Consider the following 20095-nt stretch of genomic DNA (forward strand, 5'->3'; position numbering starts at 1 on the left):
TTTAAAATGTGCCAGAGGCAAAACTTTTAATCAAAGGGAAGTGAATAGCATTTAGTGCATTTTAGCTCATGCTCCAGAATTACAATTGATTAGATGAGCATTTTTTTCTAGTTTCCCAAGTTATGTCTCAGCAGGCATTTGGTCAGGGCACTGTCTGAAAGATGAAGTTATTCAAATGGAAAATATAAGAGTGTGACATAATAATGACAATAAATGTTCAAGATGAAGATTAATATGAAACAATTTTAATTCTTTTACAGAACTCAAACACAGCCATGGTGCGTCAGGTGAAAGTTCAGCCAGTGTCATGTTCTGACAGCACATGATTGCAGCTGCCTTAGAAAAGTTTGTGAGAACAGTACAAATGCTAAAAACAGTATTGTTATTAAACTACCCTAAAATAATTTTCCTGCTGAAGAAATATCCAAGTGCTTCTTGAACAGAAAGAGATGTTTAGTACAAATCCTGTGATGAGGCTCAGATTACCAACACAGCATGTGCAGTGCAACCTCCTCTGGCTCTTTTGACCCATCTCCCTTTTTGTTGCATTTATCACCTGCCAGAGAGACAGAAAAATTACCTGTTCTTTCACCTCCTGTTTGTCCAAGAGTTTCTAAACTTCCTCAAATACAGAAATAGTTTCCCCAAATGCTGGTGCAACAGATAATTTCTTTTTTTCAAAATGTAATCCCATAGATGTCAGGTTCCCCCACTACACACCAATGATTCACGGGGTTGTTCCATGAGGCCTCCACAGGGACAGTTTTGCCTTGGCCTTTGAAACAAAACAGTTCCCCAAACAACTTATTTGAACAGAAGTGAAAAAAAATCAACCCTTGCTTTTAATTTCTGGATGGAAGCAGAATCTACCAACTTGTACACAAGGCTGTCTTTGTCTCCAGCGTCTGCTTTTTCCTTTTGCCAGGGTAAATGGCTTCCCTGGAGTTTGGCATTTGTCCTGCTTATGGCTGTGGCACTAATATTGCTACCCAGGAGAGGCCCATCATGAAAGAGAAAGAAAAGCACAAGAATAACATCAGCAGAGGATCTGGGTGGCAGACAACTGGCCAGTGCTTTCCTGTACCACAACTTAGCAGAGCTGAGTACCATACAATGTTAGGCAGCTCTTTCATGTCCATCAAGATTAAGTATTTTAGGCTTTCTGGATTCACACACTCTTGCTATCTTGCAAATATAAAACAAAGCAGCACTTCTGCAGTTCTGTGACATGAACTCACTTTTAAGTGAAGCAATCACAGTGGTTTGAAAAGTAACACACCCAATTGCACATATTTCCCTGGAACAGACAACTGCAACCTGATTTCAAAACCTAAACCGTATTATTACGGATGACAGAGGTAAAGGTGGGAGTCTCCTGCTGCAGCCTAGCGTGGGATGGCACAGAGCCTGTAGGGCTGGGGCTGCAGAGTGCCCCCCATGACGGGCTCCGTGCTGAGCCGGCTCACTCCCTCGGGCAGGCGGAAGGTGAACGCCCGCAGCAGGCTGGCAAAGAAAATGAACAGCTCGGTCCTGGCCAGGTGCTCCCCCAAACACACTCGGTGCCCTGCAGAGGGAACAGGAAAGGACACTGAGTGTCTAGGAATTTTTCAGTTTCATAATCACTTAGTTGATTCCTGTTGAAAGCTGAGGTGGGTTTTGTTTTTTGTTCAAGGAGAACAACATGAAAGCCACAGAACTAAAACTATGAGAATTCCCTTTCAAAAAGATCCCATCCAATGTCCTAGGTTAGGAGACACAAAATTAAAATATCAATGAAAACCCATGAGGTGCCAACATAATTTCTTTCTGACCTGATAGAAAAAAACTATTTGGGTTTACAGAAGATATTGAACTTCAGGACCACACACAAAAAAATCTGCCAGGTGTTTGCATATGCTTTAGTGAGTTAACATCAGCAGAGCAAAATTACTTAGTAGCGGCATTTGCAGTTGAACAGAGGCTTGGTCATTTTATAGGCAAAGCATGAGGCCTACTGTTCATTTCCCAGGATTCCCATTCCTTGACAACAATGGTGTGAGCAGAAAAGGTGAATATTACATACACATTTACAGATAGCAGACAAATATAAGGAAAGGAAAAGCTATTTGATTTAAGAAACCATTTCTGTGTGGACATTTAAGTGACCATCAGCAAACTAAAAACTCAGCAGGAGCTTTACTGCTAGGTACGATTACTGTCTGTTCATCGTTACCTTGTTTCCTTCTTTTGCATCTGGATTTTCAGTTCTGTAAATAAGAACTTAATCCTGTGATTATCAGGATGCCTTCTGCTTTTCTTTCAGCTTGTTTCTTTGAAAGGGATTGCAATAATTCCAGTACACACAGGACAAATTACTTCTAGGTAATAGAAGGAAAATAGCTAGGTATAAAGAATACTACAGACTAAACTTGATTGCAGCATGCAGTCAGCCCAAGACGTTCGTGAGTTTGAGTGGGATTCCCACCAGTGTCCTATGAACAGTTTGGGGTCTGACAGCACAGAAGCCTCTCCTTCAGCAGAAACAAGCCAGGAGTGTTCTTTAAAAGCAGCAAAGAGCAGAGATAGAAGATGTTATCTGAGGAAATACCATGATCTCATACTTTATCCATCACCTCATCTGCTGGGTCGGTTCAAACTGTCAATGCATTTACCTGCTGAGAACGGTAAGAAAGCCTCTCGAGGTACAAAGTTTCCTTCTTTGTCCAGAAAATGGCCAGGGTTGAACTGCCGAGGTGTCTCCCACTGCTCAGGGTCATACAGAACAGATGCTATATTTGGTATAACAATGGTGCCCTGCAAAGAAGAAACTGTTGTTTCAGTTCCTAGTGCCAGTTTAAGCCCGATGGATAAAACTGTTGCTTGGTGGCATTTGGGCGAGTGCCAAGCTGGGCAGGGATGTCTTAACCAGTGCTTTGGCAAACCAGTTTCTCCTCTTAGTCCATCCCCTGCCTAGCAGGGCTGGTTTCTGCAGTTGTGATGGGCAGGAATTTGAGGCTTCCCTGGCCTTATCAGCTGTGTGAGCACCTTCATGCCAAGTAAAAGACTTCTTTCATTCCTGGAGCCACAGATAGTAACTCTTCCCCAGGCACCACATTCCTGAGTTTAATGGAGAGTAGTTTATAGATGGAACACTGGTTACAAAACTGAAATGCCTCTCTGCTGAAGAAAGAACAGAAGCTGAAAGTGTTTCTGTACCTTTTTGACAGGAAATCCCAGCAGAGTTGTGTTCCTCACACACAGTCTGGGGACGCCAACAAAGACAATGTTGCTGAAGCGCTGGATCTCATGAACCACAGCGTTTGTGTAGGGCAGTTTTCTCCGATCCTCATAACAAATTAACTGGGAAGGACCCAGAACAGCATCCAGCTCCTTCTGCACTTTCTCTGTGGAGAAATATTCACCATTTCAGAGCAGAAAAATGCATAAAATACTTTAGCTGGTCACTTTTCTTGGAGCAACAGAAAAGTGTATTATTTCAACATCGTACGTTACGTTCATACCCTGTGATCTAGTATTACTTAATGCCTGAGTTTAGTATAGGATAATAGAAATAAACAGGAAAACCTCACCACTCTCACCTTGGATGTCTGGATTCACCACCATATAGAGCAGTCCCCAGTACAAGGTAGTGCTTGAAGTCTCTGATCCACCAAGGAAAAGATCATTTATGACATATACCAAATTCTCTTCATCATACTTGGGCTTGGCCCCCTCTTTAGACTGTAAATGATGATAAAAGTTGAAGTTAAAGCATGAAAATTTTGTTTTCCCGTATGCCCTCTGTGTGAGAACTGTGAGACTTCCACAGCTGGCATGTGCACAAAGAATAGTCAAAATAACAGCTTTGATGCATACTAAGAGTTTAGTAGTTTCCCAAATAGGCACAGTAAGTCTGGATTGCAGTCTTTCATGAGGTGGATTATTCTTTCATCACCAAAAAGCAATTCTATGCTTGATGACCTAATCACAAATACTTCAAAGCAAGTTTGCAGTTGGCCTAAGTGCACGTATAAGCAAGTGCCTTACAACATGTCATTCCTTGGCCCTGGCATCGGTCACCATTTGCTGATGGTGCCAGCAAATGCTAAAGGAAAACATATCTGAATAAAAGGATTTCAACAGATCATTTTGAGATTAATTTCTTTTCTCAGTTCAGGATAAATGTGAATTGATAGGTAAGTGGTAGTCATGTATTTCCTTCTAAATAATAAGGGAGTAACATAAAAACACAACTAGAGAAAATACATTAGGCAAAAACATTTTCAAACAAACAGATGGCAATAAATTTCACCACTGACACCAGAGAAAGCTGCATCTTTGCCTCTAAGATGCTTATTTTAGTAAATCTTCTCATACTCACTCAGGTACTAACTGTAAGATGGTGCATCAGCTCCTTTCAGAGCCCATGAGCCAGCACTGTGAGGACACAGCAGCCTGACTAGCTGAAAGCTTATGATCAGAGGTAGAAACTACATAAACTTCATCTACCCTAGGAAAGAGATGCTTCTTTCACCTCCTGAAAAGTGTGAAGTGGAAACCAAAGTGCTCTTGGCAGAGCTTCTCTGGCTCAGTCACTTCCTACTATGGAAAATAATAGCCTGGGCAGGGAAGAAGATTAATGCTGATTATGGCATTGTTTGTGAAATTGTTTTCTAGCTGTCCAGTTTGAATATAGGGGCCAAGCCAGCCATGGCCCAAACAGTGGGGAAGTTAGAGGTAACACAGGAATAATGATTGCCTGCCAAAGGAGAAACCAGACATTTATGTGACACAAGGACAGCCAGTGCTGGAGCACACACACTGGATCTCAAAGAAGCATGCCTGCTATTTCAGGGCAGTGATTTGTGCATGGGTATTTAATCCCACTGTAAACATGAGCCTTGCTCTAGAAGATGAGGTAGTTTACCAAAGTTATGTAGCCTACAGGAATAAACTGTCTCATGTTTATTACAGGATTGAAGTATACTCATAGGTATTTATGGGAAGCAGATAAGAACCCATGGGTTCATCCCCTATCAGACTTGCTGGTAATTCATTCATCTTACCAAAATACAAAACTTAATGCCTTTCTGTGACTTGTGAGTTGGTAAGTGCCAAGATATTGTATTCATGTTAAGAAGTTTCTGACATGTAAGAAGCTATGGTGGAAGAATCACACTGAGTGATGTAATGGTTTGTTTGACCTTATACTTCATAACAGCATTATCAGCCAGAATGAACACTTACTTTCTCAATCTCAGCCAGGTAAAAGTCAATGAAATCCTGTGGTTCAGCTGGTATCCCTCTCTCTACATGTCTTCTGATTTCCTTCCTTGCAAAAGAACTCAGGACATCATAGCAAGCCAACACCTTCTTATGAGGCCCAGGGAGGCGACACAGCAGCCAGGGCAGGATTTCATACATCTGCAGGAGGGACACACAGGAGGTACCATCGATTCTCTGTCCCTTACAAAGCTGCTTTTAGACACACCAAAAGGCTGAATTGTCCTGCCCAGAAGTGTTGATAGTGGAATAAACAAATTAGCATTGCTTTGGGCAGATTTTTGCTGTCATGTGGGAAAGCTTTAGTAGAAATTTGACACAATTCCAGGGATCAAAGCAATTCTGACAACACTCTGCTCATGCCTCTAAGTTTACTTGGCTAATGCAGATCACTATATGACCACACTCCTGCACAGCTGGAGACCCCAGCTCCCACACACTCAAAATGTAAGGACATCCTTTCTGGACACCATGGGACTGATAAGATTAACAGGTCTGCAGCCTCAACTAACTGCTGGAATTTTTGGAGCCCACAAAAGGAATTATGGTCTGGGTATCACTCTAAGATAAGGGGCTAATTTAGATTTTCCTATTCAGTCTTCATGACTGCTAAGGAGCAATAATTGTTCTCATGGCTAACAATATTGCATCCTCAGCCTGCTGCTTGTATTTACACACACATTTGTCAGCTCTAAGTCCTGTCCTCTGCCTTGGATATTTCTGTCTGTGCAGCATCTGCCATTCTACCCTGCCCAGCAAAGAGCAGTTCTATCTCCTCTCCTTGCTCTTTCAGACCCAACAAGCAAAGTCTCTCTAATTTTAAGTGACAGTTTGTAGGTTACTTCATTACCACTTCTCCACCTTTGTTTCTCTTCAGAATCACAACAAAAGATGTCCAAGACCCTAGAATGTGTCTCACAGATGATTATACTTCAGAACCTGCTGTAACACTTCACTGGATCTAAAAGGAAAATAGTGGTGGAAATAGCCTAAGATCCTGTTTGCCTTTTTCATTAGTCTCAAAGGACACTTCTTAGCTCTCAGCCAACATTTGCCTGTTGCTCTGTATTTAGTGAAGACACATTTTTGTATCTGTGCTTTCACTTTCTACCTATTTTAGAAAAAAAACCCCAGCATATGATTTACTCACCTGATGAACAAAGCTGCCTGCAAACTTGAATATTTTCTCTGTAGCATGGATCAGTTCATGGAAGGTTTTGTCCTCATCAGAGAAGTGATATCCAAAAACCACAGCACAAATTACATTTGAAATAGAATGGAAAAGAGGGAAAGAAGGATCCACAGGTCTCCCTGCAAACACAGTAATTGGAATTCACTCTCAGTGTTTTTTTCAGATGATCCTTATACTGATAGGACTTGATGGTATTAAAGATTTAATAAAATGTTCTCTTTATCCTGCTGGGGTGTGAATGAGGACAGAGATGTGGCACTAACACAAATTAAGGAAAATAAAACATAGTCTTAAAATAAAGAACACTGTTAAACTGTTTCCTCTAAACTCTTAACTGTTAGCTCCAAAACAATTTCACAGCCCTTCCTGTGAAATAATGTTGTACAGCTAAGATCAGTTCTAGGGTATCATATCAAATCTGCTGTCTTCAGCTGTGAGGAGAGAATGTCAGAAAGAAGTAGTGCCACTGGAGATGAACTAAGGGAACTCAGTGACAGACATGTTCAAAAATATAAAAAAATTAATTACAAGGAAAACCTGGAGGAATGTAGGAAGGTTTAAAAAGACAAAGAGACAGGAACTGCAAAGTAAATATAATTAAACTATTACAGTCTCAGCTGTGAGCAGTAAATCATATCTCTGTCTGATGTTTTTTTCTAAAGCTATGAAACAGATATTCATAAAAAGTGATTTGGATAGAAATAATCCTGTAATGGACTCTAGGATTAATGTGATAATCCACTGAAGTTCCCTCTCACCTCCTACTTTGTTTCTCTTGCCAGTCGTTACTTAGCCAGATAGACATTAAAATATGCAGGGCATCCAATGTCATTGAAATTTAAGGAAATTACTAAGCTCTGCAATACTGTTCAGATACCATGGCAGGCATGGCTTGGCTGTGCAGTTCAGCAGCATTGTGTCATTGCACAATATATCACAGACAAATTATCCACCCATGGAGGGGAATTTCAGAAGTTTCCAGGTTCACTATATGCATGAAGAGCTATATAAGAAGGAAATACTTGTGATTCTAGGCTCTATCTGCTCTTGTGCTTTGGAAAGTTTGGATACATCCCCTAGAAGGGATAGGTAAGTTTGCATACTGAAGATATGGATCCACATCCAGACTGAAAAGCACCTGGTTTCTTAGCAGGTAAAATACCTTTGAGGCTCCCAAAAAACTCCACCAGGTGAGAGGCCTCCTCTTGCACTCGATGCTCCAGGCCTTTTTTCCCCATTCCCAAATTGCGTAGAGTCATTATTCCAAAACGCCTCTGCTGCTTCCAGGAGCGACCACTTGCAAGTATAATACCTGAGGGTGTTCCCTGGCATGTCAGTATTTGCCACAGGCATGGAACCATTCATTTAAACATATATGATAAAATACATGCAATAAATCAGGGAATACGAGTATCTTTCATTCAAATTATTGGTAACAAAAAATCATAGCTAGACATATCCAAACTATAACCAGACCACATGTTCCTAACATTGAACATAGTTAATCATTGGAAAGAGCAATCTAAGGATTTTCTGACTGTGCCATTTCTTGATGTCTTAAAAAACTCTGAAACACCTTAAGATGCCTTTTTATGAAATCGGCTCTAGCCATACTCAAGTAATCATTCTCAAGACAAGGATAACTCAATGAATTTCCACAGAGTAGAGTTCAGGGCAGGGTACGTTTATGGAGATATAGATCAATTAATGTGATGACTGTAGGTTGAGGTGATGAAGGTGAAAGATAAGTGACATTTGGGCTCTGTTTCTACCCTGGAAGAGATAACACTCCTTTAATTGTCAGATTGCACTCCTGGCCACCTGAAGAGCCCTGAACAGCTTCTCTGGAGGTGAGGCTTCAACCAGCTTTAAACAATCTGTGTCTGCTTTGATCTAGCGACTGCAGGGATAGGAAAAAAATACTGCAAACTGCTGGAATACCATAAGAAATGGATTTTCCTGTGTTGCAGGCACTCTCACAATCAAAAAGCATTCACAAAATGTTTGGGGGTATCAGCAAGTAAGAAATGTGAATTCTGAAGTAGGGATTTATAGGTCTCTTGCTCATGATGAAAAGTGTTTGGCAACCATAATGTATGCAGTTACCAAACAGGCATTGCATTCATGTGCTGTACAGCAAAATCATGTGTACCACAATGGATTAGTTTGTGGTTAGGGCAAAATTGCTGGGTTCTGGGTTGGATCACATACAAACACCTTGAATACAGCAGCAAGGTTCCATAGAAACAACCTGGAGTGTTTCCTAGGCTAGGGAAAGCTCAATGCAAAAGGCACCATGGCAAACAGTAAGATATTCTCAAAAAGCCAGTGGAGGACTTGAAGATCTTTCTGAATGGGAGGGCAGAGTCTAACAAGGCAGAATAGTTTTCAATTCAACATTCCTTTACACTATTAATGGCAGGAAAATCTCACCTTTTCCTTTGGCCAACGCTCTGAAGAAAGGTGACACCAGCCTGCCAGAAACATCTTCAGGGTGTGTGGTCATGCCATCTTTCACTGCTTGAAATCCATTCAGTATAATCACTGGGACCCACCCAAACCACAGAGTGTACATGTTACCATGAGTTTTTGCCAGCTGTAAGTGGAAAAGGTGTCAGAAAAAAAACAGATGAATCCCCATATATAGATCTCAAACTGCACCTGCTATTCACCAACCCAGCCGACAGTTTTGTGCTGAAAATATCATGCCCATGCATATAATTGTAGCTAGAAGCAGTTGTTTTGCTGAGAATAAGGCTTTCAGCAGCCAATTTTATTTACCCCAGGGGGAAGTTATTTTCTTTTCAAAGCACATTCTGCAGCAACTCTCCAGCAAAAGAAAGAAAACTTTGTACTTTATATTGCTGTGCTTTATGTTGCATCCCTCCAACCCCAACATTTTGTACCTTGTTAATTGAACAGCCACACTCTGCACCACCCTGGGGCTCTGTGCCTCCAGCAAGTCCTGCCTTTGCAAAATGAAGTAAGCTGATAAAACCTGTGCCATCTGTGTGCTCCAGGAGAGGACATGGACACAGAAATTAACCAGCAGCCAGGAAGTGCCAGTGGACTGCATTTGAGTCCAGGGTTTCCTCACAGTACTGAGGAGAGAACTTGCCATTGGACGCAGCAGAGGTGTCCAAGCAGGGATGGGTGTATGGCAGAGGAACTCCAACCATGCATGAAAAAACCTTTGTACAAGTATGGACCCTGCTCCAGCACACCCACAGTGATACAGGAAAGGTGGCAGACAGCGTCTAAGGTGCCATGAATATTACATTCAGTTGATCACATCAGACACTTGCTTTTCCTCATATTTATTTAGGTTGTGGCTTTCCTCTCCCTGCTGGAGCATCCCAGCCTGAGTCTGCTTTGCACTCATTGGCCCATGTGTGCTCTCAGGCATCCACCTGAACTAAAGCTCACCTGCAAACCATTAGAAGAATGACTGCAGCTGTCACTAACAACAAACAGTTTCCAGGAGCTGTAGGAAGATGGAGAGTAAATGCCCCTCATGTACTACAAGCGTGCATGCACCATATTACCCATTTTGTGATCAAATTAGGCAATGCCAGTGAGAATTTTAAAAAGTATCATGTAGGGATAGCAGATATAGCTATCGCTGTAGTGAATACAGCTTCACACTTAGCAGTGCAGAAGCATCTTTTAGATTATTGGTTTTTTTCAACTTTAATAACAAGTCATAAACTTTGTCCCCAAGTTAACTTGATTCCTAAGGGCATTAACTTTCTTGTGAAGAAGACATATTCCACATAAGAAGGTGACTCAAATGTACGACTCAATTGCTCTTTATATATCCACACTTTTTCTGTAACTTTCACAGACTTAAAACCTTCAATTAATCACAATTTTTGAAGTCATGGCTAAAAATAACCAATTAAGAGCATATTAAAAGAAATACCTCCATCAGAAGATCCCGATGAAACTGAAAGTTCAAGTGCACCAAGTTTCCAAGCAATGGGAGAGGAGTTGGTCCAGGAGGGAATTGCTTGCAAGCTTTTTGCAGCCTGAAAAACTCAACAATTAACAAAAAAATGATCAGGACTATAAAACCTTGAGTTATAGACAGCATTTCTAAGGTTATTTGCCAGCTGTCTCTATCAGAAAGGAGGTACTGGAGCTGGGAAAAAGTAATCTTGCTTCTTGTTCCACCAGTTTTGGCTGCAGACTGAGTTCTACAAAGTTTCAGCTCCTTTTCCCTCCCTCTGTCCCTCCCTCTTCATCAATGCCTGCCCTTTTCCTGCACCATACTGAGATGCACCAAACTCAGCCCTGATCAAAAGCTCATCTCTGCTTTCAGCAAGCCTCAGCATCAGAATGGGGAATCACTTGTACTCAAGGTGTTTTTCCTGAAGCTTGTGTCAGGGAACTGCTGGTGTCTGTTGGGAGGTCTGTGCTGGAGTGACACCAGCTGAGAGCCCTTGCTCACATGAGGTTTCATCAGCTTTGGGAACTTCAAAAACATACTTAGTGATTTGCCTTACAGTGACTTAATTGGGATTAAGAGTGTTACATTTAGGTGAGACCACACAGTTATGTAGAATGTAATTACAATAGCATAGAGTATATATTTACAATAGGTTAGATTGGATATATGGTATGGGATATATGAATATATATACTTACAATAGATAAGATATTCCAGGCATTTTAGTCACAAGCATTATTTAAATGTGGTTGTAAATTCAAATTTGCCTGCCAACACACACAGTTTACACAGGCAAAAACAAGTGTAGCTACAGACTAAAGATGCAATTAGAAGATGAGATTGCTACATGTGATTTCTGAAAAATTGGCCTTGAGCGTTCAAACTTTTCTCCCCGTAAATGGAAAAAATAAGAATTTCCCCAAGTAAGCACTAATGACACTGCTTAAAAACTCACATTACAATGAAGTAATTTTTAAAATCACAACATTACAGTTTTCATATTCAAAAATAAACTAAATATGAAATTTCAATTCTTTATATATATTTTTAAAATGTAACCTAGTTGAAAGCTTCACATACCTTGATTTATTTTCTACTTTTTTAGTCAGTTTCAGAATCCTGGCTATTATTACTAGTTCTCAATAAGTTTGCAGGACACATTAAAAATCTGTCCTCTGACAATGAAGGGATTCACACTGAGTTTGAAGCACAGATAGGGGAAAAGCTCTGTGTGCCAGCAACCAAAGGATTCAATCTTGCATTGCAAAGCCGAAGTGTCTTCACTAAAAATGAGTTCAAGTCTGAACAAGAAACTGCTGTGCCCTCCAACGCAGGCACAAACGTGGTGTTTTGCAAAGCTGGCAGCATGAAGAAAGTGATGTGACTCAGTGATAGACCTCCATTTGCAGCTTCTGTGGGTACACACAAGTGCCTGTGTTATACAGAGAAGGCAACACGGGAAGGCAATGTCTTTTATCACCTTATCTGTGCATATAATGGTTAACATGGTGGCATTTAGGCTGAGGTGGGTTCCATGGCCTTGCTAAAACCAGTGCAAATTGGGTACCATTGCCCATTATGAGGCTGAAATCAGCAAAACATAAAATTGGAAAAGTTTCTTTCTTCAAACCACAATATCAGTTTCAAATTTTTAAAAATGTTGGAAAAAAGGAAGAAATATAGTTCTCTGTACAGACAACTGAAGCCAGAAGAAATTATATACATTTTATGCATAGACTAAATGCAGCCATGTTCATCTCTTCTCTGTTTAGTCCAGATTCCATTGTTTAAATTTAGGTGTTTCCTATTGGTATTGTATTAGTATCAGATAGCAGTAAATGAATGGAGTTCTTTCAGAACATGGGTCAGGTTCAACTGGAATCAAATCACCAGTGTCAGAAGCAGGACAAAGCCAAATGAACCAGGCAGCAATTTATCCTGCCAGATGTTACCCTTAGCTTTCCTTTTCCAGTATTTTTAAACTCCCCCAACTGTCTGAAGCCAGATGCATGAATAGTCACTTCCACCAGTACCTGATGTCACTGGATGGGCTTTACTGGAAAGGAAATTGGGATCTTGTGTTCACACGGACCTGTTCCAGTCTGCCGCATCCTCCTCTGGACAGATCATCAGCAATATTTGCTGGGTTTGTATTTTTGGCAGAAAACTCAGCTTACCTAAAAGGTGGTAAGCTGAAAAAAGGGCAGTCCAAAGACATGAATGAGAGGCAAAACCATCAAGTTTTAATGAGAGTTATCAGGATGCCAAAGTTAAGATTTTTAGTGGACTTAAAAGCACAGTGTGAAGTAAGTCTCAGGAAGATTAGCTTGCAATGCTTATAATGCTTGCAAAAGTAAAGCTGTGCAGGTAATGCAACAATCAAACAAGCATGGTCCTGAAACACTTGAGCAAGCAAAGGTTTAATTTCAGCTCTGGGACATCAATATTTCAATATGAAGAATAAAATGTAACACGTTTGCCAAGAGGGAATATCATATTGGAATTAGGATCTCTGAAGCACAGGAACTGTTCACACACTGGGCACAAAAAAGCACTCAAGTGCCTTGAGTGAGGCTTCAAATAAATAACATTTAGAAGTGGAAATTGCACAACACATTGCCATGCTTTCTAAATCTTTGCCCACAGTTGTCTTCAGGAACTTGCAAAATTCCCAGGGTGGAATGAGCCTAAAACCTGGGAGCATTAAAGCTGCAATTCAGATGGCACAAAGAGTGGGAAAAAATACGTAATTGATGTTAATATCCAAAATAAAAATGAGAAAAGCAACAGAAATGGGACTGGCACCCCTAATTGCTGCAAGACCTTTTGTCACAGAGAGTTTGCCTAAGAGAAGAGTAACTTGGTGTTCTCTGGGTAGATTACTGGGAACTGCATGATACCTCTGTGTAAGAAATAGCTGTATGAGTTTTTCATAATGCTGGAAAATTCAAAGTACTTGGGATCATCTTCATAATTTCTGCATAACAGCTTGAGGATGCAAACAAAAGCACTCAAAGGGTTAAGAAAATCAAGAGGAAAAGACAATAAAAAAATGTTAGAGGATATATTTTCAAGCCTGACATAAAGAACTGGTTTCTGTTTTCACAAAAAGAGGCTGAAACCAATATTTTTACATTAGGAACTTTTTATACAGAAACAGTGTTACTGCTGCTGCTGAGTAAGGGAGGATGTACAGGCCTGTGGGGGTAATAATAGAAGTTCAAAGTTCACAAATAGCATCTTTTCACAAATGTCTGAGAGAAGCACCAGCAAAAATACGGCAAAAAACTGTAAAATGCAATGTTGATGTTATGAGCTGAAGCAGTTTATCATCTCAATCTCTATGAATGGTTTCCTCACAGCTCAGCTGATGACTGCCAAGAAAAGGAAAGCCACAATGACAAGATAGTGATGGCAGAGCACTTTGAAGTCAGCCTAAATAAACAAACTTCATGAGAGAACTCCCACAAAATCTGACAGAACTTAAGCACCCAGAAGTCTGTGTCATAACATAGTTTGTCACAAAAAATACATCCAATTCCAAATCCAGGGGAGTTGCAATCAAAGAGCAAATGGCTGAGAAAATACTGAAACCTAATGCTGAACATAGATCAGGAACTGGTCAAGGCAAAGTTAAAGCAAGAGCAGTAGCTGGCTGCCCATGTTTTTCACCCCAAGGATATCTAAATAAAGCATCATGTAGTCATTCCAGAGTCTTAAAATTTCGCAGAACAGAGTAATTCTCAACTGAAAGCATCAGCTCTGGGGATTCACTCAGTGTGGTTACCATGAGACGGAACCAAGGGAAGACTGAAAGAGAAGCAGCCACATGGCCATTCTGGAGGGTCAGGATGGCTCATAACCCAGAGGAGGTAACCCATCCTCTGGCCAAAACTGTGACTGGCAGCTCAGCCTCAATTACACCATCATTCCTCACAGGCTTTTTCTCAGGCAGAGCTCTTTTCTGTAACAATTTAGGTTTGAGAAGTTGATTTAGCAACCTAAGTAAGCATCTAAAAATACTCTGGAGAAAGATTTAGGGGCCGTTTTGGTGTTTGATTTTCTATTGCTTGAGTAGGACAGAAACCCCAAGCAGCAGCCCAGAAGGTCAATAACCCTCTATCACACACTCCTCACTCTCCAGCATGTGGCAGGGGCAGCAGCCCTTTGAAGTATTACACTAATTGCATTAAGCTGATAACAGAGAACATCTGTTTTATTAAAGTGGCAAAGTGACAATTAGCCATGCATGAAGTGCAGGGGCCAGAAGTCTGATTCATGCCTTTTATCCCTGGCCAGGGAAGCTTTTTCTCCTCACTTCCAAGGAAAGCTGAATGGTGGGGACTTGCACTGCAGTAGTGCTACTATGAAGGAAACAAGGGGATTTACATTTACACACTCTGTGTGGCATGAAATTCCCTTCAAAACTGAACTTAAAGCTGGGACTGTGTCCTGACAGGCCCCATTAATCTGCCCTGTCTCAACATCTGCCTCTCTGCTGGTTCTTTGTTGCTTTTCTACCAGTTCCCTGAGGGAGGGAGGGAGGGACACATGTAACCAGTGCCCCTCCACATTTATCTGAATCTCCTATGGAAGAAAGCACTGGGACAATACTGCTCACAGCTCTGCCTCCCAGGGCCTGCCTGCAGGAAATAACTTCCAGGACCTATGGCAACTCTGCTCATGTGACTTTCAGGAAAGATGGCAAGCACACTCAGCAGCTTTCAGCATTTGACAATCACTTATGGATCAAAGGGCAAGCTGGATGGCAGTGACTGCATATTAATTTGTTATACAGGATCTAAGGATTAGCATTTGGTACTGGCAAAGCCAATGCATGCCTTCAGACACAAGTTTCCCAACTGATTGCACATGAAATTACTGCAGTACTTAGACACATCCCCAAAATTAAGCAAGGAAAAGATATGAAAAAAATTACGTAATTTTTATTGATTGTTCCAATTACGATATTATTACTTGTGCAATACTGTAGCAATGTCCAGAAAAGTCCTTTTCTCTAAAAAATGTTCCATGAATGTGGTGATAAAAGGGATTGAGAAATACCACCTCAGGTCAAAACTGTTATTCCTCCTGTAGATATTATGCGGCACGAAATTTTATTCCTTGCACTAATATTCCTGAGAAAGACCTCTGAGTTTCTCACATAAACCAGGAAAGCCATCTTCTACCACAAAAAACAATCTGTATCCTCCTAAACATCCATCACTTTTACATATTGTCACTGTCAGCTTCTCTGCATCCTCTGGTTATGTGTGGCAGCTGGAGTGAGGATTTATGGAAGAGAGTGGGGATGTCAAACACACAGGGGACAGCACAGGGTCACAGTTCTGGACCTGGAGACAGAGAATAAAAGAAGTGCCCTCAGAGGCTGCAGAGCTTCTTGTAAAATTGTCAAGAAAGACATTGAGGTGCTGGACTGTGTCCAGAGAAGGGAAATGGAGCTGGTGACCTGTCTGTAGCACAAGCCTGAGGAGGAGGAGCAGCTGAGGGAGCTGGGATTATTCAGCCTGGAGAAAAGGAGGGACAGGAGGGACCTTATCCCTCTCTACAACTCCCTGAAAGGAGAGTGTAGGTGGGGATTGGTCTCTTCTTCCAAGTAACAAGCAACAGGACAGAAGCAAATGGCCTCAGGTTATGCTAGGGATGTTTTACATTGGACGTTAGGAAAAAAATCTGCACTCAAAGGTTGCCAAGTCCTGGCACAGGCTGCCCAGAGAAGTGGTGTAGTCATTGTACCTGGAGGCATTTAAAAGATGTGTAGATTTGGCACGTGGCACATGGTTTTCTGGTGGACTTGGCAGTGCCCTGTTTATGGTTGGACTCAATAGTCTATGAGGTCTTTTCCAACCTAAACAAATCCATAATTCTATAATTAGACAAAAGTAGAGAGACATTTTGTACTGCTCAGATTCATGGAGTACAGGGCTTTCTTTGATCAGGGGATGGCATTCAAGGAGAATCACTTTGTCAGCTCTGTGTAAAATATCATGTTAAATACATCATAAAGATAAAAGGCAATTAGGCAATTTTAGTTCTAATTGACTTCACTACTGCAGAAGCTCAACCTGGATAAAGACCAACAATGAGCTAAAATTGATGGAGAATAGCCATAATTATTTTGTTCAATATTTCCTGGTTTGGTTTTGTTTTGTCTTTTTGATTGCGAGGGGGAGGGGAATGTTGGTATGGGGTTGGTTATTTGTTTGTTTGTTTCAATTATCTCAAAGTTTTCTCTTAGCAGTACTTAACAGAAAGGAAAAGAGAGGCAGAGCAGATGAAATCAATATTCTCCCTCTAAGCCTCATGGATGCGATCCCCACATTTCAAACTCTATCATTACTTCGTTTTACCCATGTCTGGGCCTGGTGAAATGCCACTAACTTTCATTTTCTCCACTTACCTGGAGAAAATGAAAGTTAGTGCAAGGCACGCAGTAATTTGGGAGCTTCCCTGGTGTACTACATTCCCTTTTGTGGGAGAGATTATTAGTACAGAGAAAATTAGGAACTTCTTATCTTGATCAGAGAGCAGAAGAGCATGGTCACAGTGAATAATATCCATGTAATCCAAAAACCACACAGACACTGTGCTCCACCAAAAGGTCCAAGAAATCTTCTAAAGCCGCTGTATTGTAGCATTTCATTCTCACACACAGCCAGTCCCATGCTGTCGGCAGATGAAGGCACGATGGGCTCCAGCATGCCCTGGTAACTCGGGTGTGTGCAAGGGCAGTTCCTGTCAGCAGCTCACAGCCTCTGCTGCCCTCTGCCTGGAGCTGCTGAAACACCCACACGGGATCACTTTGTGCTGAGCAATTCCTGCTCCATCCACCTGAATTAGCCAGCATGCTCCCTGACAGCTGCTGGTGCTCTGCATGAGGACAGCCAGCTTCCCTGAGCTCCAGCATCACCCCCAGCTCACAGGGCACGGCTGCATCCCCAAACTGGGGACATCCCCAAATCGGGGAGATCCCCAAACTAGGGACATCTCTAAACAGGAGAGATCCCCAAACAGGAGAGATCCCTAACCAGGGAGCTCCCACAGAGCAGTGCTCTGTTCTGCCAGGACAGGCCAATGCCACAATGGTGTCAGAGAGTGGCAAGCCTGAAATCCCGTCTCCCTCAGCCTGCAGGTCCCACAATGGCCTGCATTTCTCTAGGATTTGGTTGCTGTCTGTGAGTGCTGAAACTACTGATACTCTCAATATTAGGGGTGGGTGGTGGCATCTGTCCCTTCCCAAAGCTATCCACAAGCAGGCTAAAGGAAGCTGCCTGTCTTACCTGAGAAACCAGAGGCACCCACAGTTTGTAGTTGTCAGTCCAACCTGAATTTACAAGGCAAAGCCAATGCTCATGTGACTGCAGCACTGAAATAAGAACATTTTTTAAAAGTGCTAAAAAAAGTTACTTAAAAAAGAATATCATATAAAACACTCCAATTGTTTGGGTTATTTTTCATTTTCTCTGTAATGCTCCTTAAAATGTAGCTTTGTAGAATACCATCATATCATCAGCTGACCACAGAATATATTAATATTATTCGCTCATCTCTAGTCGCATCTGCTGTATCTCATAAACTGTTCAGGGAAAGGGCTGCAATTTTGTTATTGTTATTCCTTTAACATTAGAATCTCACACTGCAGGACAGCAAATAAATAGTTCCTGGAGTGTTTGGCTAAAAGTAGCACAGGCTGTGATCTCTTGGCAGATATTAGGAGGAGTTCATAAGCTTTTCACTAAGCAAAAGATATCCCAAACTCAGCTGAAATATTACTTCCAATAAACACAGCTCACTGCCATTTTTATTCTAATTATTTAAATATATTAATACAGTTTAAAATAGCCTGTCTCAGAAATTTCTAATGAAAACTTCCTAATTTTTCCACCAAGTCTTTTATTCAAGGATATCCAAAGAAAATACTTCGGTTCAGGACAGCAAACTTGAGTTTGAATTCTATAGCTTTTAGAGGCATTATGAGTCACTTCAAAACTAAAATGTGTCCTTCTGCTGCAGCTTACTGCTCTGTGGAAACCATAATGGTCAAGAAAAACCAGTCCCAGAGAAATTTCCCAGGGAAAATTGTAACTCCAGGAAGACAGGAAGGAGGGAATGATGAGAGATGCTGGAATAGGGTCACTCTCACCTCTTCAGCTATGTGACATTAAAACTACTAAGGAGAAGTATCCATGTTATGGCACCTTCACAGTTCACAAAGGTAATAAATCCAAATAAAACTGTCCTACATTTAAGTTTCTTTGAATTTAGACAAGTTTGGGAATACCTCTTTCTTACCTTGCTGCAGCCATCAGTTTGGATCTGGTGGCATCAAGAAATTAGGCCTTACCCAGGTCTGGTGCTTTTACTGACTATCAAGGTCGTCAATTAAATATTGAACAGTTTAGATGCAGGACAGAATCCCATTCAGTGCATCCTTCCAATTTGACATGGTACTATTCATATGCATTTCCTGACTTTTCCATCAAGTTTTATCAAACTTCAGATAGCCCACATTTCCACAGAATTTGTGAGATAGTGTCAAAGCCACATTAAAGAACAGTAAATGACATTAACATCTTCTCTCTTGAAAACAGACCTCTAGCAATGTCATCAAACAGAACTAAGTAACTTTGACATTATTTGGTGAATACTGACTCTGCTTTCCTTCCAGTGCTTACAATCTGATTATTTGTAGGATATTCTGAGAAGTGCAATCAGGCTGGCTGATTTATAGCACTGCAACTTCTCTTACCTTCTGAAGAAAAGGAAATGTTTGACCTTTTCCCATCCTCCACAGGTTTTCATAGATAATTGCTAATAGCTCTGAGGTTGATACTGTTCCCCTAAGTGCCCTGGGATGAATCAGCTCAGCCAATTTGAAAATATCATGTTTATCTAGCTATTTTCTAATAGCCTTGACAGAAATCTTCCCTGAACACCAGCAGTGTTGAATGCATTGGCCATTTTCATTGACAATAAAAGCCAAAAAAGCCATCAATTTTCCCATCTGCCACAGAGCCTTCCTGATATACTGCAGTTCTGAGAAACCACCATTTTCCTTTTTCTTCATTATACTAGTAGAAATACAAAATTTTTTCTTTACCTCTTTTTTTTGCTTTGTGTATAAACTTTAAGTGAAAAGGGTGTCAGATGAGCATCACAGATTCACAAGGCTCTGAGCCTCTCCAAGAGCTACATGAACCCAAAATCTTCAGCTTTGCCTCTGTACATTTCCTATGTTTTCCTTTTTAGCCAGATCTTCCCCTGTATGCTTGAGCAGGTACAAGCACCACTACAAAAATGAAGCCTGAGGAAGACATGAGAAATAACATAGAAGCAATGAAGAATGTAAGAGAGAGGAATGAAGGATGTGTGTGTGTGAGAGGGTGTCTCCAAGACACCCCACAAAGCTCAGCAGCCTGATTAGAGGTGACATCACAGCCAAAGCTGAGAGAGTTGGCACTTCATAAGTGGGACATGGGCTTCTCTCAGATCTGCTCTCAGCTTCGTTTGCCTTCTGTGGCAGCATCAGCCAGGCTTTGAAAAGGCTTTCAGAAGCTCAAAAAGACCAGGCTTTATTAGAAGATGAGCTAAAGTGACTCACTTCTAAAATAGATCAGTCAGGAACAGAAATGCAAAGGCTCTGCAAAGCCCAGCTCTCCCATCTTGGTGCT

General features: G+C 41.2%; 1 protein-coding gene across 4 annotated transcripts; it reads right to left on the reverse strand.

The window, feature by feature from the left end:
- Positions 1–10853, reverse strand: LOC135451554 (cytochrome P450 2J2-like). Of its 4 annotated transcripts, none has more exons than XM_064720894.1 (10): positions 10811–10853; positions 10377–10482; positions 8888–9050; positions 7617–7766; positions 6413–6573; positions 5227–5403; positions 3579–3720; positions 3196–3383; positions 2652–2793; positions 1–1564 (listed from the first exon to the last, which is right to left on the reverse strand). In XM_064720894.1, exons 2-10 carry the CDS (start codon positions 10380–10382, stop codon positions 1386–1388), a joined length of 1308 nt encoding a protein of 435 aa, XP_064576964.1. In that variant the 5' UTR covers positions 10383–10482; positions 10811–10853; the 3' UTR covers positions 1–1385. The 4 variants fall into 4 exon arrangements, with proteins under 4 accessions (XP_064576964.1, XP_064576963.1, XP_064576962.1 ...); XM_064720893.1 differs by having other exon boundaries at positions 10805–10834; XM_064720892.1 differs by lacking the exon at positions 10811–10853 and having other exon boundaries at positions 10377–10644.
- Between the last annotated feature and the right edge of the window lie 9242 nt (positions 10854–20095).

This window comes from Zonotrichia leucophrys, chromosome 9, assembly GCF_028769735.1.
Source record: "Zonotrichia leucophrys gambelii isolate GWCS_2022_RI chromosome 9, RI_Zleu_2.0, whole genome shotgun sequence".
NCBI lineage: Eukaryota > Metazoa > Chordata > Aves > Passeriformes > Passerellidae > Zonotrichia > Zonotrichia leucophrys.